Genomic DNA, 21207 nt, shown 5'->3' with positions numbered 1-21207 from the left:
TCTTCAGGTGTGGTTTCCTGCCATCAGTGTTCAAATAAGATTCAACTGCAAGTCCAGTTGGTTTCTGTCTGTGGAATGGGGGGGGGGAGAGAGAGATCTTGTCCTTTATTTCAGGCAGCAAAATATCTTGGGTTGGTCCTAGTAGTTGGCGTAATGTTTAAGTGGCAGGGGCTGAAATATGACAGATGCAGCAGATACACTTTGCCATAGCTGCACAGGAGCCACACACAGAAAAGTGACTCCTGAATGGCTAGGGTAAAGCTCAAAGGTTCTCTTCAGCTGCATGCGTAATGGTCCTTATGAACAAAGGAATTTAACCTTCATAATGGACACTGCTGCAATGTGAGGGAAAACAATCCTTAAGGGTCTTAACAAGACAAAATTTGAACCTACTTTGCAAAGATGAAAACAAGGAGCAGGGCTGGTTCTAAAGGGCGGCCAAGTGGGGCACTGGCCCAAGGGCCCCTGGAGCTACAGGAGGCCCTCCGCTCTCCTTCCATGATTCGTGGAAGCATCTTTGGACCACCATCCCCCTGCCATTCCCTCGCTTTACCTACCTTTCCGTTGTTTTTTGCAGTGTGCAGATTTGCCATAAATTAAGATGGCAGCCGTGGTTTCCTTAAGGGGCTAAAGCCTCTGCCACCATCTTTGCTGATGGTGGGTGGCATGGAAGCTCCTGTCTTGCAGTCTGTGGATGCTTAAGTTCCGCGGATCGCTGAGGGGGAGCAGAGGGGCCCAGGGCAGGCTGCCCGGCATGCTTGGGGCCGGCCCTGACAAGGAGTGCTGCTTTCCAAAATGATGTACCTGTTCTTTTGATTTGCATATGTGGAGTTACAAGGATCTTGAGCAAGAAGGGGAAGCAAAGAGAAAGGCCACTTTTCCAAAGGCTCTGCTGTGTATCCCTTTCCCAGCAGAGAAGGAAAAAAGATCTTGTCTGATGAGAGGCTACAATTCAGCAATAAAATGTTCAAATTTATTAACAGTCCGCAAATCTTCAAGTCCCCAAAGCAAATACTTGATTCCAAACAATGAGGGGGAAAAGAAACTAAACATACAAAGAAAGCCCACTAACCATCTTTTTTTAATGAAAAATTTAAACAAGATTTGAACAAAATTTTTAAAAAGAAAGAAAACCTTAACTGTTGGAGGCTTGTCCTGCAAAGCCCAATGCATGGAGAAACTGTGCTGGCCAGAGGCTGGGTGAATGCACATGTCCAAATTTCACAGAATACATGGCTTGATACAGTAGCTCTATAAAACCGTATACAGGAAAATTAAATGGAGAGATAACCCTGAGTTTACAGCACCTATTGGAAATGGTGGCAACACTTCCATTGACTTTTTGACCCTGGATTGTGGCCAGAGGACAAGTAGTCAGACAGTATTAATATTTCATTTATTTGTTTTGGTAATTGCTTGCAGAATAGTTATCCTTGCAAGCAAAAGCTGCATGTGTATACTATTGGCTGGAAGAATCCTACCAACAATATTAAAAAATATACTTGTCAGGCACTGTAAACTGCATTCATGCAGCCATGTCTAGTTGTGCCCTATGGGAGTGGAGCAGACATTGGAGCTGTACATCGGGCAATAATAACATGGGATTGGTTTTCCAGGATCACTTGACTCCCAGGACCAGGAATATTGTAGTCTGTAGTGTTAATAATCCAGTGTGAACTGCCTGTAGATGTCTGAGACACAGAGCTCTTGCTTCAAGCTTTTTGGCGCCTAACACCAAGACAATGTTCAGAAATCTTCATCTGATTAATTTGTATATTATCCAGCCTAACATTGATGCTTTCAAAAACATTATCCGACATGGGGATCTTAGTTACGTATAGTCAAAACTGTGTAATCAAGGAGATAAGAACATAAGCGCTTTGCTGGATCAGACCAAAAGTTCATCTGTGCCAGCATCCTGTTTCCCACATTGGCCAAGCAAATGCTTCTGGCAAGGCCACAAGCTGTTGTTCTTGAGCACCCTGCAAAAAGAGGCATAGTGCCTCTGAACTTGGAGATAACATACAGCCACCATGACAAATAGCCATTGAGATCCTTATGTATATCTCTAGTCCTCTTTTAAAGCTATCTAAGCTACTGGCCATCACTGTATCTTGTGGGTGGCAGTGAATGCCATGCATTGTTGTGTGAAAAATTACTCACTTTGGTCCATCCCAAAACTTTTGCCAATCAGTTTCGCTGGATAACCACTAGGATAAATATTATGAGGTAGAAAGCCTCCTCTTTCCCCTCCAAACCATGCAGGATTTTATAAACCTCTATCATATTCTCTCTTACCTGACTTTTTCAAATTTAAAGTGTTTTCTCAAAGGGATCATTCTGGCTTTTGCGTGCATGGGTGTACGTGTACATACACCCATACTATGTGTCACAATAAATTACCTTACTGTATGTGAAAGAATCACATACAGAATTCAGCCACCTTCACGTCTAAAGGAGGTCCAGCAAAATGTGTTACAACTAATTGAATTGCTAATACATGTTAACCCAAATGTGTGAGATTGAGATGATTAGGTTAATTGTTGTAAACCACCCAGAGAGCTTCGGCTATGGGGTGGTATACAAATGTAATAAATAATAATAATGATGATGATTTGATTCCTTATGGACATTATTAAAAGACACAGATCTATTGTACATTTCAGGGACATTCTGTTAAACATCTAGAATTCACTCTGAAATTAGCCAGGGACTTGATGTTTGAAGTCTGCAAATGAATGTAAATCAAGTTCAGAATGAGTATACTAAAATGATTTAAAAGCACTTCAATGGCTAACTGAAAGCTGATTAATCTAAATGTTGTTTCATGTCTTTTGCCTTTGTACACTGAAACTTATGGTAACTTTCCTGCAATCAGTGCTCCAGGAAATATATAATGTATGCTTTCACTTGGTTCTGCATGTTACATTGGCAGCCAAAATGCCAGAATATATGCATTTTTTACTTCTACATATTTACATGGGGATATTAGCAGAGATTTTGGGGCTTTTGCGTTATCAGCCTTATGCTAAGCAGGGAGGGGAGGTGTGGCTTTTTCTAAAGTTTATGTATTTTAAAGGCCAATATGACAATATATAGTCAGGTGTTCTCTGAACCAGCGATGGTAAACCCACTCCAAACTCTGGCTAAGATGTGAAGCGTAGAGATGTAAAGTTTCAAGAAATGTTGAAGCCATGGGGGAAAAAATGGTTTTTTTCCATTAAAAAAAATTCAGGAAAATTTGAAAAACATGCAGTACTTTTTTTTTAGCACCCTTTACAGCTCGAAAGTCACTTTGCTAATTTAAGAACATAAATATATTATGTATAACTTGGGTTGCCCATACATTATCATGTTTCGTATATAAAAAGTACAATTATTCAGTCAATTAACAACAAATTGATTTTTTTTAAAAAGGAATTGTTACAAATGGAGCTACAAAGCTGCTGATCTGAACCTTGCATCTCTTTGGTTTTGCAAGTTTAAGAGCAGCAGGTAGGTGTTATTCCTAAGCTGCAACTTTCAGATGCTGTAAGACAGGTTCTTAATATTGTCCATCATGGTTCACAAACAGGTGCTCCTCTTGCATTACTTTTCCTAGATGCTTTCAAAGCCTTTGACCGTCTTGAATGGCCTTTCCTGCTCCGCTTATTAACTAAATTAAATTTTGGTCCTTACTTCCTTAATATCATTCATCAGTTTTATTCTGGTTCCCAAGTGACAATTTGTATCAATGGATTTGATCCCCCTTTTATTAACTTAAGAAGCGGCACCAAGCAGGGATGCCCTTTATTATTTGCAATTGCAATAGAAGTACTGGCCGATAAGCTTAGAGCAGACCCAAATATTAAAGGTTTGGTTATTAATGGCCAATAGCACCTTATTAACCTCTTCGTGGATGATGTACTCCCATTTTTAAGAGAACCTCATGACGTGCTCCCACAGCTACAAACCCATTTAGCTAATTTTAAAGAAGTGGCAGGGTTAGAAACCAACTACAGAAAGTCGGAACTGTTTTGCATCAATTCCCCCTTATGAGCACAGGCTCACTTGAGTGATGTATTCGGTCTCCCACTGGTGTTTGGTGGCTTTAAATATATCGGGGTAACTATTACTAAGCGAGAGCCAGTGTGGTGTAGTGGTTAGAGTGTTGGACTACGACCTGGGAGACCAGGGTTCGAATCCCCACACAGCCATGAAGCTCACTGGATGACCTTGGGCCAGTCACTGCCTCTCAGCCTCAGAGGAAGGCAATGGTAAACCCCCTCTGAATACCCCTTACCATGGGTTGCCGTAAGTCGGAATCAACTTGAAGGCAGTCCATTTCCATGTCTAACTATTACTAAAGACTTAAAACAATTTAAAAAGTGTAACTTTGATCCATTAATATGAGCTATTAAAACTTAGCTTTATTCTTGGAAAAACCTTTCCCTTTCTTGGCTTGGCAGAGTGGCTGCAGTGAAAATGGCCATTCTGCCCAAATTCCTCTTCCAAACTCTCCCCGTTTATCTCCCTGAGACACTCCTACAGAAATGGCAACAAATGCTTGACTCTTTCTGTAGTGGCGGTAAACATTCATGCTTAAGTAAAGCAGTTCTGTATTGCTCAAGTAATAAAGGAGGTTTTGGCATGCCAAATCTGCAACTGTATTACGAAGCATCACAGATTAAACAACTAGCTCAAATGATTCATTTTGATCTAAGTATATCTTTGATTTCAATGGAAATTACTTCAGAAGAGATATGCCCATCAATATGATCACTCCCTTTGTTACCACTATCTAAATGTGTTCTTTCCTCAATCACACACCCTTTCTTGAATGCCACCTGGACTCAATGGGTCTGCAAAATAGGGTCTTGGCTGTCCCCTCTTCTTCCATTCCTAGATCACCCCAAATTTCATCACATTGACAAATATAGCCAACTTGAAGGCTGGGAGCAGAGGGGATTGCTAATGATGCAAGATCTGTTTGATCGAGGATGTTCTTTATGAATTCCTCAATTTGAAAAATGTCTCTCTGGGTTAAGACTCAACTAGTATAGAATCTTACAGGTATCTTCCTTTATAAACACAATTTATAAAGCAGAAGGTTTGCCACGTTCTTTGACATCCTATGAAGCCCTGTGTAAACAGGGAACTTCACACCAAAAACATGCTATCTCTATAATTTATAGCCTCCTATTAGAGTTTAAATATAGAAAAGAAAATTCAGCATATAAAGCTTGGGCTAAAAATCTGGGGAGGGAAAACACAGAACAGGAATGGAGTGATATATCAGTAGGCCCACACTCAAGAGCCACCTCAGCCCTCATAAAAGAAAATGCTTTGAAAGTTATACATCGGTGGCACCTCACTCCAGTCAAACTGAACTATATCAACTCCTCTCTCCCCTTTGTGCTGGAGGCGATGCCCGATCCGTGGCTCATTCCTACATTTATGGTGGGATCAGAGCTTGGAAGTAATTCGTTACAAGTAAAGAATTACTTGTAATTCATTACTTTTTTGAGGAACGAGTGGGTAATTCCTTTACATTTAGATTGTAATAGAACTAGGAGTAATTTTATTACTTTTGTGGAGTAATTGTAATGTCTCCAGCATTACTTTTGGGCATTACTTGGGGGGGGGGAAGCAGGGGAAGTCTTCTGCTCCTCTGATTTGTGGATGAAAATCATTTATTTTTAATGTTGTTTTAGGCTACTTAGATGTGCAGCAGCCAAGGCCAGCACCTTGTAGGCATTTTTTTAAAAAAAGTAACTGAAATGTAATTGTAGTGAATACTTTTGAGAAAAAGTAAAATAATCAGTTACTTTCAGAGCAATTGTAATTGTAACAGTAATTACTACTTGTTTGGGCAATGCAATCGTAACTGTAATTTATTACTTTTTAAAAGTAATCTTCCAAGCTCTGGGTGGGATTGTAATAAAGTGAGACAATTCTGAAGTGATGTTTTTCAAATTGCCCGTAAAGTTCTTAAAGCTACAATTATCCCGGATCCAGCCTTGGCACTTCTTTTCCTTAAAGAGCGTTCCATTGTTTCTAAAAATCAGATGTCTCTCCTATCCAGATTCCTATTTGCAGCGAGGCTTGCAATAGCCAAAAATTGGAAGGGGGCAGAACAATTATTGATAAAAAATTGGTTTATCAGACTTTGGCAACTTGCAGCAGATGAAAAATTAACTCGAGAGTGAAAAAAAGTTGGGGGGAAGACTGCCTCCAATAAAGTTACTCCAGTATGGTATCCCTTTTTAAGTTATGCTATCGAAGATGGAGTAGAAGCGAGACCACCCTCATCATTAACTTCTTTTGGTGGGATGTATACCCTGCTTTTTTAATTCTATTATTCTGCTTTCTGGTATTCTTTCTGTTTTATACATAAAGCTTCTGTTGCTGAATGTACTCTTTTTCTATTTTATATAGAGTGACATGTTTAATGTACTTTGTTGTTACATTTACTAGAAATCTCAATAAAACTATTCACAAAAAGAGGAGCAGACAAAAAAGACAATTAAAACAAAAGAAACCATACATATTTATATAATTATTTATTTATTAAAGGTATATCCCACCCTTCCTCCCAAAGGAGCAAACGTACAAGCAATAAGACATCTAAAAACATATTTTTAAAAGTAAAACAAAGAGAATTGTTACATATTCTGAAAATTATTGTCTCTCTCTGGTCCTCCAGTGTCAAGCAGACATAAAGCACTCATTTTCAGCTGAGAAAAAGAGGGGGCAGAGGAGCTAAGACTCAATGAATATTACCTGAAATTTAATGTCTTATTTTATTTATCATTGTCACTTTCTGCTTCTTTGTGTTGCTCTGTTCTTTCTCCCACTCCCAGTCCTTGAAGGCCTAGTCAAGAGGACAGAAACAGATTCACCAACTATGCCAACATGAAGAAGCCCACAAGCACAAAAGGAATGGAATCTTTCCCCTTCTTGTGAAAATGGCAGTTCCCCCTAGAGGCAGAAAGGATTTTGGTCTTGCATTTGAGAGTTGTGTTCACAGTGTACTACTCAGGACTTGCTTGTCCTCAGTGTGCAGAAATCATAATGATCTGATAATGTATATAGTCTTACTTAAAAGTCTTCCTATTATTTGGTTTTTTAAATAATTTGATGGTAGTAAATATATGAGCACCTTGAACATTTTATTCATTATTCTAAAAGAAAATATTTCATAATCCAATTTTTGTTAATCTTTCCAATTTTGGGGGTAAAAAATGGGGAAAAGCCCCCCCCATTTTCTGTTTTTTCCCAGACCTTCACATCTCTAGTGAAGTATAGTTGGTGTTAATCATGGTTATCATTGGTGCAAGCACAATGCTAAGCCATGGTTAAAACAAAAGCGGGGGGAAGAGATCAGAGGAAGAGAGAGCACATAAACCTGGGGGCCAATCTGAATCTCTTAACCACGGTAAAGAAACTAGCAGCATTATAAAGGCACCAGGCTCCAATTTCAGCTTTTTCTTCCCTCTACTTAAGTGATGGAAGATAGGCAAGTACTGATTGCATTTGTTACTGAGGTCATACTATTTTTCTCTCATGACCAGCGTTAGAAAACTTATTAATCACTCCTATCCAAAATAAAAAAACCTAGACCTAATATGGCTTGTAGTCAGTTTCAAAAACTTATCTTGCACCATCACAGAACTGTAGAAACAAGAGCTGAAGGTGCCTCACAGGCCATCTAGGCATGAAGAAAATCTTAGGCTGTCATTCCTGCCAGCTGCTCATCTAGCCTCAGATTTAAAACAACACAGTGATAGAGGTTCTGGAGAACTACTCTGGTCTGCTCGTTCCATTGGCTAAACCATACCTATCATTGGAAAGGTTTTCCTAATATTCAACTAAATGTTCTTGTTTTAGACCCTTTGATTTTTCTTTTGAGGTCTCAAACGTTGAATAAAATGTATAAAAGTTGGGAGGCAAGAATTATTATATACTGAAAAAACCACAGCTGGAGTGTTAAGTTTCCTTCATTCTCCACTTTCTCCTCCCCTATCTGAAGAGTGGACTCTCCTACCTCTCTTTGTTTATATAGCTGTCAAGGACGGCTGCTAGGAAGTCTAGGAAGGCAGCCAGGAGGGGAGATAACAGTGTGCAAAAACATTGAGTCTCTGGGAGTGCATAGCCTGCAGCCTTGTCAAGTCTCAGGGATGCCCCCACCATGTGTGCAGAATGGGCACTGCCTATAAAAGAGCTGAAAGAGCTGCTTGAGGCCAGTCTTAGTGACTGTGCCAAAGAGGCCAGTTCTTCTCGGCTGTGCCGAAGTCTGCTGAACAAAGCCTACAGAAGTAAAAACTATAGAAACGAATATGCTGAAGCGAAGATTACTACAAATGGCTGGAGATAAGTTTATGAGGCCAGTCCTAGTGACTGTGCTGAAGAGGCATGAAGCCAGTCTTGGTGACTAAGCCAAAGAGGCACGAGGCTAGTCCTAGTTTTCTGGAGCAACGATTACCATGGCCAGTGAAGAAGGTTACCAAAGCAAGTCTACTAAAGGTGGTTGGAGATAAAATTGTGATGCCAGTCCTTGTGACTATGCCAAAGACATTGCCACAGATGCTGCCTGAAGCTAACCAATGGCTGCTTAACAGCCCAGCAAATAGTGAGAGCATGCCTTTTCCAGAAGTGAAACGTTTATATTGAATCTTAGCAGATATTTAACACTGCAAAGAGTATAAGAAATACACACACCCTTTAGCTGAGGCTAAAGAGAAAATATTGCATTGCTTCAAACCCTTTAACAGAGGCTAAAGCGAGAATATTAAGTAAAGTTGCAAACCCTTTGTCTGAGGCCAAAGAGAGTATTATTTGTACCAATAAGAAGTGCATAAGGCTGTTTGCATAAAGCTGTTTGTGTAAGGCTGTTATTAATAAATGCATAAAGGCACCGTGTATTTGCCAGCCACACTAAGACACTGTGCAATTTTCTCACAATTATCAGCACTAACTAGTGAGTTGTTATAAACTTGTTAATGCCAGCTATGTGCCGCTTTAATCATTATGTTATAAGATAAATCCAGCAATGTGCCCATTTAACCATTACATTATAAGCTAAGAGCCAGCTATATGCTTGTTTGAATTATATGCCCTGGCTTGGCCAGCAACACGTCTATTTAGCAATTGGCTTACTGGCTGAGGCCAGACTCTCTATAATTATGTATGCACAATTTCTGCATTGGCTAAAGCCAGCTACTTGTATTTCTATGCTGAACCAGATCTTAGAATGGAAATAAAGAAATACATTTTGATTTTTCACTGTGGAATCCTATTATTTTATTTCATAATACATCCTCAGACCCAAGGGGAACTTGGGTAGGATTTCTCTGTCTACGTTTACCTAGCCAGTCTGCTGTTGATAACAGGACTTACTTAAGTGAGGACAACGTTTGACATGTAATACTCTGGTTAGACATAGCTGAGAAAGAACGTGTGGAACCCTCATCCCTGTGCATCCATTAGATAAGGGTCTGGACAGTAACATTACAGTATTCAAGCTTAAAGCTATCATACAAATGTTAATCTGTCATACGTTTCCTTAGAGGCACTGATGAAACTTATTCTCTTCTGACATTGGAACTTATAGGAAATCCTGTACATGTAGTTACAGGTGCCATAGCCCTATTGAATTAAATGCAATAACTCTTTTCAAAATATACATAAAAAAAATGAAAATTCCAGAACTTAAGAAAAAATCTTTATTGAGTGGAGATTTGTCTACCATCGTACGACAATCCTACTTACTGGGGCACAAATTAGATTTTACCATAAATGGGTGGCCTCTATAGGCCAGACTCCTCCAGTATATTCCTAGTAACATTAGGTAAGGAAGACACAATATGTTATAGTGCTCAGTGTTTCCCCACTCCCACTCTACTTCACTCTACTTTGCTGACACTTGGGGGGGGTACTGAAATGTGCACATGATTATGTTGAATCACACATCTTCATTAAATTTGAAGTTATTAGGGAGATGCAGGGGGAGCTTTGGATTGGTGATGTTCATGGTAACATGTAGTTTGGGCCTGGAAATGATTTGTTTCCAGGAAAACTGAAGTAGCTTTCCAGGGTGAATTGCTTTAGCTCTGTTTCAGCCCGGGCTCCTCAGCAAATACAGAGGATAAATGAATCCCCAAAGCACTGCAAAACTTTCACAGTAAAAATGTAAAAGGATTATCTCCCCTATTAATATCTCACTAAACAGCTACACTTTAGAAGCAATAATTTATCTATAGTTCACAACATAAAAGCTAAACAATATTTTCACAATGAATCATTTGGTTGCTGTAAGATGAGCACAGAAAGTGGGCTGGGCCTGACCCAGGATTCTCCTAAGAGAGAAAATAATTTTTTTAGACCATCTCGCAAGTAAGCTTCCATATGCCACTATCCCCTCCCCCAACTGCAGAACCAATTTGTAAATAATACTTAATTTTCTGCCAATCTGATGGCTGGACTATAGTACTAATCCAAAAGAGCACAAAGGGGATTTGTTCTGATTGAGTTTTCAAAGGCACAAATACAAATCCAGAAAAACAGTCATAATCTACTGACATTTTACTGACTAGGACCCAGATATCTGTATCCATCCAAGCTACATAGCCAAAAAGGAAGCTGTATGTCAGCCAATATTACTGTGTCTTTATCCTATTGTAACCACTCAGCTGTCTGTTGCAAAGCACAGCACGCTGTAGGCTAGATCTGCTCAAAACTTCATCTGCCTGTTATCCAGGGCAAGAAACATTTCCTGTGGATGCATGAAGTGCTGGATACTTGAAAAAAAATAACCAAGGTATTGGCTCACTGTTTTATGAGGAAAGACTAATATAATTGGGGATTTTTCATTCAGAAAAAAAGATGACTAAGGTGGTGGTGGTAAGACATAATTCAGATTTATAAAATTATGACAGAGAGTAGAAAGAGAAAGGTTTTTCTCCCTCTTTCATAATATGAGAACTTTGGATCTTCCTGTGAAACTGATCAGCTATAGGGTCAGAGCAGACAAAAGGTAATTGTACTGCACATGACACACAGTTAACTCATGGAATTCGAGTCCACAGAACTTGGTAACAGGCACTAGTTTAGATGGCTCTGAGAAAGTGTTAGATGTATGGCAGCTAGGTCTCTCAACAGTTATTAGGCAAGATAGCTAACACTGCAATCCTATGCATGTTTACTCAGGTCCCACTGTGTTCAATGGAGTTTACTCCTGGGTAAGCATGCACAGGATTGTAGCATAAATAAAGGAATACCAGATGCTGGGGACATAATGCAGAGAAGGCATAAGCCTCTTTGAAGGCTTCTTAGAGGTTTCCAGTAGCCTGTGTTGGAAACAGGATTCTGGACTAGACAAACACTCTATCTGATCCAGCAAGGCCTTTCTTATCTTCTTCTTTAAATAAGTTATTTGCTCTCTAGCTCACCATATACATACTCAGAACTCAATAATCTTTGGCTTACCAAATTGAGAATGCTATAATTATACATCCAGTCTTACAAGATTATTTAGAGAGATCACATATTCAAGTATATTATTTACATATTTATCATTTTTAATGTGAAAAATGCTTTACAGTAATTGCTAAGGTTTGGGTGGCGATGCTTGAGCAGCCCTGGTCTAAGAAATTTTGGGCCAGTTCCTGATAAGTGCCGACACTGGAAAATGCCTCACAGCATGCTGCATGAGTTGCTATCTTACACCACTATCAGTTAGACTCCTAGCAAATTTCCAAGGAACATTTACTGCGAAGTGTGCATGGGACAGTGATATCTGACAGCCCCGAGGGTGGGATGAGCCTAGGTGTTCAAGTAGCTCCAACTTCTAATCATACTTTTATCTAAGCAGGAGAGCAGCAACAGTATAAAGTGAAACGTAGAAACAGACCTACCTCTACAGGCTGCCCCACCCAGCATGACTGTTTAGGATGCATTACCCCCTGCTGAGCGACTCCAAAATGTTATCCTGTTATCTGTGCAAACTAGCATTATATTAATAACGTGTTAAGCCCGGTGATATTTAGATGACACTTTCTCTGAATGAACGGAATCAGAAAAGTCTGTGTCGCTATCGAGAATATATTAGTCACGCAATGGTGGATTAATCAGTTTGCAATGAATACAGAGTACATGTTAGTCCTTGAACAATGTGCAAATTACTTGAACACATTGTTACAGATGGGAGAGATTTTATTACATTGTGATATGCATCAGTGAAACGGACACACTCATGTTTAGCTTCAACACTTCACGATTTTTAGCTGTTTCCAAACAATTACTCCCTGAGAGAGAGAGAGAGAGCCTCCCTGGAATCATATGGATGTATTACTATCAAAATATAGGAATATTACAAATAAAAAGAGGGGGGGAGTGAGATTCTCTCTTTTCAGTATTTACAGTGAAGTGAGAGTAAATTTCAGAGAACACAACAGGAAACAGAACTGTTAATTATTAACACTATGCTGTTCTAGGGTCTTTCCCAATACTGTGGTTCTCCCAGAAAGACTCTATGGCTGTGACTGGATTAGTTGAACACTGTCCCAGCAAGCACTTGAATCGCTGTACTTGCACACAGGTGGAATTGTGGTACAACAGTACAGACACTGCTAACTAGTTAGAGAGTTATTTCCCACCCTAATTGTTTTTGCACATCCTTTGATGTGGGATAGGTGATTGTATCAGGAGTTATAGGCATCTGTTGCATGAGGCAGCCCTCCCCATCAGCATGTGCAAACCCTGCACATAAATCCATGCTATTTTGAATCTCCCATTGTTTGAAAAAGACTCCCTTTTTTCCTTTGGAAATTGTGCACTCAGCCTCTCCAGTGCATGAGGAAACACTCCTCTCAAAATATACTTTTTAATTAATTAATTAATTAAAAGGGCTATCTGCCCATGCCACAAAAAGAGTTGCTAGTGAAAGTCAAGTCATGGCCATAGTAAGAGCTGAAATGAGCGTTCAAGTAAAAGAGAAAGAAAGGCTGACAATAGATAAGAAATGAAAGGGATGCAGGAAAGAACTGTAGATAAGCAGAGCTGCAGTAGCAATACCTCATCCTGCATCTGCAGAAAGAGTTGACCCTCCTGTGTCACCATTTATTTATTTATTAAATTTGTTAGTCACTTTTCTACACAATAAAAGTAAAAGATTAAAAAATACATAAAAAGTTAAAAACAAAACAGTACATAAGGTGGTGGAACAACCCTTCTTCGGAAGGCTACACAACAGAAGTTCTCCAAAAGCCTTCCAAAGGTAAGAACCAAATGCCTGGGAGAAGATAAATGCTTTTGCCTGGTGCCTAAAGATGGCTAATAATGGTGCCAGGCAAACCTGTTTGGGGAGAGCATTCCACAAATGGCAGTCCACAACTGAGAAGGCCCATTCTCATGTTGCCTCTTCCAGCATCTGCTTTGAAGTGGGCACACAATGAAGAGCCTCCAATGCCAAACGTAGGGTTCAGGTTGGTACATGTAGGAACTGATTTCTATCATGCATCTGCTTCTGAGAAAATTTCCAGGGTGGCGAGGAGGCAGTGGAATTTGGCAGAACTGTACCAACAAACAATCTTGTTTCTCTACGAATGAATGATTACACAGGCATCCCACATAACTCAAAAAGGATATTGTAGTAGCAGAGCTGGAAAAGAATCAAGAAAGGGCAACCAAAATGATCAATGAGTAGAAAGAACTCTCCCATGAGGAAAGATTACAAAATTGGGGGGGGCATAGTTTAGGGAAAAAGGTAAGGGGGGAATATGATAGAGTTATATAAAATTGTGCATGGTGTGGAGAAAGTGGACAGGGAAAAGTTTTCCCCTTCTCTCATAATACTAGAACTTGAAGCCATCCAATGAAGCTAGAAGATTCAGGACAGACAAAAGAGAGTACTTCTTCACACAGTACACAGTGCTGTCCTTGGCTCCTTTTAAGAGGAAGGGTGGGATATGATGATGATGATGATGATAATCTATGCAATTTGCTCCCACAAAAGGTAGCAATGGCCATTAACGTGGATGGCTTTAGAAGAGGATTGGAGAAATTAATGGAGGATAAGGCTATCAATGGCTACTAGCTATGATGGCTACTTTCGCCTGCCAGTGAGCTGAGCTGATGAGCTGATGTTGGGATTACCACACTTAATCAGATGGGCTGTGTAGAACCATCAGTATCAGCCTGAAGCTTCATTGCAGAGCCGTAAATCTCTAAATGAAGTAAGTTCTACAAAGTACCTTTTGTGTTGAAAAAGCTAAGGTAATTAACTTGCCATTTGCGGACAATTCTTCAACACTGTGCAGTGGCATACTTGGTAACTTGAGAGAAATATTTTGGAAGCCTTAAAAAAGTAGGCAAACAATATAGGGCGTGTGGGTAGTATCCTTGTATGTTTTAGTCACTTGGTGGCACCGGCTTTATCTGTGGAGTCAGAAGTTTCCCAGTGCTACTCTGATCTTGTCTGAGAAAGACAATAAAGTTTTTGTCTACCTTCCTGACTAGTCCTTTAAGCTTTCCATGACCTGCCTTATTCACTGAATTTTTCAGAGGATCCTATTCTAAAATTGCTCCTGTTCTTAAAACAAGCTGTGATTCTTGAAATGGATACTGCTGTTGTCTGTCATGTCACAATTTAAAAAGACAATTTTCTGGAAAAAAAAATCCTGGACAAAGCAGTTCTGGGGGGGCAGTGCACCCATTTGCCCCACCCTGCCTACAGGCCAGGGTGAGGCAAAGTACAACTCTAGGGCCCTGTAGGCTACAGGGCTGGGAAGATGTCAGTTGAGTTGTCACTGAGGTAGTAAACATGTGCCTGGGCCACACCAATTCAAATTGCTGGTGGACTCTCACATGATGGCATGCTCCTCTATACAACAACAAAAAGAGTATCAAAAACTAGCATAGCAGAATGAAGGCAATCTAAGTTCCTGTGCAGAGGGGTTTCTTCATGTATGGCAGAGCATTCGATCATATGAGCTCCATCTGCAATCTCAAGTGTAGCAGCCCAGACCCAAGTTTGCTATGTCAGTGAGAACTTGTCAAGAAAGAACAGATAAACAATGTTGTTTTTAATTGTGGGGCTCATCCATCATTTACTCCTCAGTCTGATGTATACATGTGATATGGTTATCCAATTAGAACAAAAGGAACATGGGAAGCTGCCTTATGGTCAGACCATTGCTCTAACTAGCTCAGTACTGACCACATCACTAGTCATAAACCTTTTCAAATCTGGGATCCACCTTTAGCTCAAACATGCATTTGGGCCATGCATTTTTTGTAAACATATGGTGCTATTGTGACCCACCTGAGTTAAAGACCAATGGTCTACCCAGACTGGCAACAGCTCTCTAGGCATTCAGACAGGGCATCTCCCAGCCCTACATGGAGATGTTGGGGATTGAACCTGGGATCCTCTGTATGCAAAGCAGATGCTCTGCCACAGCATTTCTCTATGAACTCCACCTAAATGAATATTTCCATTAGAGAGAGAGAGAGACAGACAGACAGACGGATGTACAGGTTGTTCCTTCTCCCTTTCGTAAACTACTGCTCTCTTTTTGTCCTTGGCTGTTCTAATCAATTTTGTTCTAGAGGACATCCTGATTTTCTCCCATTATCTCTCATAAACAATGTTCTTTTCCTTCTGATTGCTTCTAGTAGAAACAGGGTCATCAGCTCTTGAATCAAGAAATTTGGGGACCTAGGTGAAGCCTGGGGTGGAGCCCAGAGCAGCAGGCCAGCCCTATCATTACACAGTGAGGCAGTTGCTGTAGGCAGCAGATACTGGGATATGCAAGAGGGCAGTGGTGGCACCAAGCTCCCAATTCCTCCCAAGTCTGTTTTGCTTTGTTGGAGCCCTGTGCTCTGTAAGTGAGCCTGCTGCTCTCAAGCACGATGCGAGGCTGTCCCATTGTCAACGCTGAAGACAGATTCAACTGCCAGTCCAGCTGCCTTCTGTATGTGGAATGAAGGATACAAAATGTCTTGGTCTAGCCTTGTAGAGCAACAGAGCCAAGATGCAGAGCCCAGTAGTTTTTGCCAGGGCTAGAGGTAGAGCAGGGTGCAAAAGCTGTTTATCTAACTTGTAGCTTTTTGAAAAAGTCTAGCCTCGGGAGCCCTAAATGCAAGCTTCCGTAGCTCAGTGACAGAGCAAATATTTGCATGCAAGAGGTTCCACCTTCAATCCTTAATATCTCCAGGTAAGTCAGGGAAAGGCTCCTGCTTGAAACCTGGAGAGCTGTTGCCAGACAATGTAGAGCAGTGGTTTCCAAACTTTTTTCCCATGGACACTTGAAAATTGCTGAGGGGTCTTGGCAGACCACTTAATGATTTTTCTGCCTGTTGTAGCAAATGCATTTCCACAGAATTTAAAGAGTAATACAATAAAATACAATATAAGAAATAAAAATAAAATAAAACACAATTAAAATCAATATGAATGATGGATGAGCAATCTCCCATCTTCAACCACAAATGCAGATACGCAATGGACCACCGGAATGAAGCTAGTGGACCAGAAAGAAAGCATAAGGACAATTGGTCAGAACTAACTGCAGATTAGCTCTGACAATAGCTCTCTATTTTTCTTCATACAGACACAGACCATTCTTAATATCACATCGGTCTTTTTTGGTCTTTCCATTTCCCTGCTTCTCCCTACTTTCTTCCTTCCCCAAAATTGGCTTCTGACAAAATCAAGCAGATATTTGGAATTATTATCAGGACACCACAAAAGGCTGAATGTTAGTCACTTGGCTTGGAGAAGGAAGAAATCTGAAGGGGCACTGTGTCCTCACTACATTTAATGATTACAGGATCACAGAATAGATTTAAGTCACATTCACTGTGCAGTTTAGTTTTAATGCAATGTGTCTTTAAAGACTTTTTCACACACAAAAAGTTAAACAATTAATATCAAAAAAGCATAAAAAGAATTGGGAGGTGGACATCAAAGTCACAGTAGTATCCATTTCATAACATATACCAAGGAGTGATACAAGGTGTTAAATGATGATTTGCTGCACTCTGCCCCCCAAACAAAGGCTGGTGTCCCTGTTGCAGAGGTTGTTCCCATATAAACTGAACTACAACTACAGCTAGTTTAATGTTGTGGCTAAAACTGTGATCTCAATGACTATATGGATTTTGACATTTTGTAGACTGCAGATTAGATTATGTTGTCTGTTGTAACCTGTAGAATCAACAAATAAATTCTGTCTGATCTGATCAAAATTATGATCTGAGCCAAGTTCATGTTTCACCTTTGTCAGGAACTCATTAGGTGGCTATATAAGACAATGAAGATCTGTCATTGTATTTCCTTTCCAGCTATGGAAAGGCCCAGTATGGATCAACGCTGTAGTGCCTCAGGATGAGGCATGTGAGTTAACCCTTTCTCTCTGCACCATTTTCCCTAGGTAGCTTATACTCCTTGCAGATGCTCTTTAAAACCTATGTCTCATCTAGTTTCTGACTGCAATATGGGGATAATAATACTGACTTATCTTACGGGGTCAGTGTAAAGATCATGAAGATAATGGATATGAAATGCTTTGAACACTCCAAGATCACTATACAAACACCAAGGGTAACTATAAAGTCATTTACAAACAACTACAAAAGAAACAAACAACGAGTGATGCATGCGGAAGGAATAGGCAAGGTGTACATGGAATGTTATGAATGGGTTATTACTATCACATTTTTTCAACTGTCCTAAATCAGTAGTCCATGTTCAAAATAGACAAGTGCACATTCTCTGGGACATGTAGCACCAAAGCGTTTTGTGGCTCAATGTACTGCATGGATTACTTTGACAAGAACTGAAAACGTAAGGTACAGAACACACAGGAGAACAGGTGTTGAAGAACCCTATTACAGCTGCTATACATTCATGTACCTAATGTCTACTGTGTGAGAATTTTCTAATCCTCCACTTTGGTTGGTAGCCCAGCTACGTCCCTATCTGGACAGGGAAGACCTCACCTCAGTTGTCCATGCTCTGGTAACCTCTCGATTGGATTACTGCAATGCGCTCTACGTAGGGCTGCCTTTAAAGATGGTTCGGAAGCTACAGCTTGTGCAGAATGCGGCAGCCAGACTGATAACGAGGACCAGGCGGTCTGAACATATAACACCTGTTCTGGCCCGCCTGCACTGGCTACCTATATGCTTCCGGGCCAGATTTAAAGTGCTGGTCTTAACCTATAAAGCCTTATACGGCGCGGGACCACAATACCTGCTGGAACGCCTCTCCCGATATGAACCTGCCCGTACACTACGTTCAACATCAAAGGCCCTCCTCCGAGTTCCGACTCATAGGGAAGCTCGGAGGATGGTAACAAGAACTAGGGCCTTTTCAGTGGTGGCCCCCGAACTGTGGAACAGTCTTCCTGATGAAGTGCGCTTGGCGCCGACGTTGTTATCTTTTCAGCGCCAAGTCAAAACCTTCCTCTTTGCTCAGGCATTTTAGTCTTTTAAATATGTTTTAATTGATTTAATTTTTTTTTTTGGATTGATTATAAATTTGATTTTAGATTTGTTATATACGTGTTGTTTGTACTGAATTTATAGGATTTTATTGTGTATATTTATATTTCTCTGTTGTACACCGCCCAGAGAGCTATGCTAGTCGGGCGGTATAGAAATTCAACAAATAAATAAATAAATAAAATATATTATTTTAAAAAATCATGCTTATTTACTTCAAATATGAATCCGAGTTATACCAACATTGGGAAAAATGCTGTTTTTAATTATGGCTCAGTCAAATGTTTACCCACAAACATTTTGAGAGTGAACACAGCACTTTCAAGTGAACTGAAAAGTTGCCAGACAAGTCCACCCATTCTGCTCCCTTTTTTCATACCCTGTTTATATACCTGATTGATTGCTGCATTGGTGCCAATTTAATGATGCCTTATATGGTTGGTCCCAAAGAATCTCAAAGACCAACTTCTTCAATATGAGCCTGACAGCCTATTAAGGACATCAGCAGAAGTCTCAGTTCGTGCCACATTTCCATCAGAGGTGCGGTTGGTCGTGAAATGGGTCAGAGCTTTCCTTTGGTAGCAGCACCCAGGGTATGAAATTCCCCTGAGGGTTCATATAGCTCCCACACTGCAGGTTTTCCAATGATCTGTGAAGACTGGTATTTTTTTTTGTGGGGGGGGAATAGGTAACGTTGGGGAGTTGAAAGCGATAATGTTACCTGGTAGTTTACTGTTGCTCTACTGCCTGTCATGGAAATACTTTGGGCTGCCTATAATAACGTTCCCAATGCATCCAAAGTGAAAGGAGATACAATGGAAATGTAACCCCACAGAGAATAAAACCACAACCGCTCTTCCAATCCCCCATATTGACATTCTTAATAACTTTCCATCATAGTTTCCTGAGGTTTCTTTCTAACCACTGTATATCCGCATCCATTTTGGAGAAATGTTATTTTCTATTCAGCCTTCTTTGGATCTTCACTAATACACCTGCTGTGGCTAGAAAAAAAATTACTGTTACCAGACTTAATTTGGAGCCCCATCTTTCTTCTTTGACTAGAAGCTGAGACTTAGAAATTTGTGGTACTGAAAAACGGAAATAGAAATTATGTGCACAAAACCCCACAAAAATGCATTAGGAAAGAGATACATTACCAAAGAGATTCCACTGGAAATGCAATTATCTTTCCTCAGAGCAAAAGGAAATGCAATGTTATTTAACTGTGACATCTGGGAAGCATGCATGCTCTTTAATGGAGCAAGTGAGCCAAACCTCCACTTGAAGGTGCAGGTAATTGCTGAGGTCCACTCTCTCCTTTCCTGTGTTTATCTAAATAATGCAAGAAGATAAAATGCCAGCTCAGTTTTTCTCCAATCATATATGATTTGATTGTGGATGTGGGGTGTGTGTGACCTAGCATGTGATCTGGCCAGATAAGTTGGGTCAGATATGTTGACCTAGTTGTGTCCACTTGGATACTCAGTGCAACACCAATCCAGGTTAGTGGGGGAGGAGGGATTGTGATCGTGCATGAAAATTTGATCTCCTTCATCAAGAGGCCGATTCTTACTTTGTCTGGATTTGAGGGATTAATCGTTGTGCTGGGCCAGTTAGACAGAACAAGGATGTTGTCGGTGTACCACCTGCCCTGGTGCACTACAACCTCATTGCTGAAGCTGGTGGAGTTAATCTGGTGGTGTTGGACAACTTCTTCAGGGTGGTGTTTGGGGACTTCATGCCAAGACTGCCTCAAATGGGCTGGCTCAGGACTTCATGTCCTCTTTGACAATAGAGGAGCTCTCTCAGTATATCAGTGACATCAGGTGTGGGGTGGGTAAGAGTGGGGCTTCAAAGGAACAATTGGGAGATTAATGTGGGCTCCTGACTGTTCCTTTGCTGGAGTAAGGTGAGCTCTAAACTATCTATCAGCTGTTGCGTGGTAGGAGCATGCCTTGCTCAAGGAGGGGGAAGTGGTTTCTGTTCAATGGAAACTGTTTCTCCCTTCCACTGCTCCTCTTTGAAGCCCGTTGTGACCTTCACAGGAAAGGAGAGATGTGACAAAGATCACAAACAGTTTTGCAACTCGCCCGAGCTTCTCCTTTCCAACTCTGCTGCCGCCACCACTGGCAATGTCAGAGGTGGAAAGAGGACACATGGGGATGTTCACAAAGCCCTTTAAGATCCTCCCCATGTTTTTCCTTTCCATCCCCGATGTCAGAAGTGATCAGGAGCTGCTCAGGGAGGCTTCAAAGAGCAGTGCTAAGGAGGAGAAGCGGTTTCCCTTCTTGAATAAGGTTGACAGTGCGTCTTGCTCCAGCAAAGGAAGAACTGGGACCCCACTTTAACCCTTTGAAGCCCTGCCCTTTCATGCCTCATACCTGATGTCAGGTGTAGGGCAGGTGGATGTGGGCTGATGGGCCAAATCAGGAGGCCTGGTGGGTATATACCTCTTTAGGGATGGATGAATCTGTCATAAGAACATAAGAAGAGCCTGCTGGATCAGGCCAGTGGCCCATCTAGTTCAGCATCCTGTTCTAACAGTGGCCAACCAGGTGCCAGGGGGAAGCTCGCAAGCAGGACCTGAGTGCAAGTGTCAACTTCAATTTCTCTCAGTTTCTCTGGATTTTTTTTGTCTTAAGTTCAATTCTCCACATTTCTGTAGCACTTTGCATATATGCATTTTTTAAAAAAAATCCTCATGGAAATTCATCAGCA

General features: G+C 40.7%; 1 protein-coding gene across 5 annotated transcripts in view; it reads right to left on the bottom strand.

Annotated features, from left to right (window-relative positions):
- FARS2 (phenylalanyl-tRNA synthetase 2, mitochondrial) overlaps positions 1-21207 on the bottom strand; it is a 378326-nt gene that overhangs the window by 90549 nt on the left and 266570 nt on the right. For 3 of the 5 annotated variants that reach the window (XM_061591178.1, XM_061591172.1, XM_061591186.1), the window contains one exon: positions 13184-13639. The exons of 1 other annotated variant lie outside the window; for it this stretch is intronic. In XM_061591178.1, the coding sequence (XP_061447162.1) occupies positions 13312-13639 (328 nt within the window). In that variant the 3' untranslated portion in view covers positions 13184-13311. Of the gene's footprint in view, positions 1-6708; positions 6854-13183; positions 13640-21207 lie in introns of those variants that run through there. One more of the 5 variants, XM_061591205.1, reaches the window with a different exon arrangement.

The sequence above is a fragment of the Rhineura floridana genome, chromosome 1, assembly GCF_030035675.1.
Source record: "Rhineura floridana isolate rRhiFlo1 chromosome 1, rRhiFlo1.hap2, whole genome shotgun sequence".
Classification (NCBI taxonomy): domain Eukaryota; kingdom Metazoa; phylum Chordata; class Lepidosauria; order Squamata; family Rhineuridae; genus Rhineura; species Rhineura floridana.
Note: the sequence above shows the minus strand (reverse complement) of the source record. Positions and strands in the feature narration are given on the sequence as shown.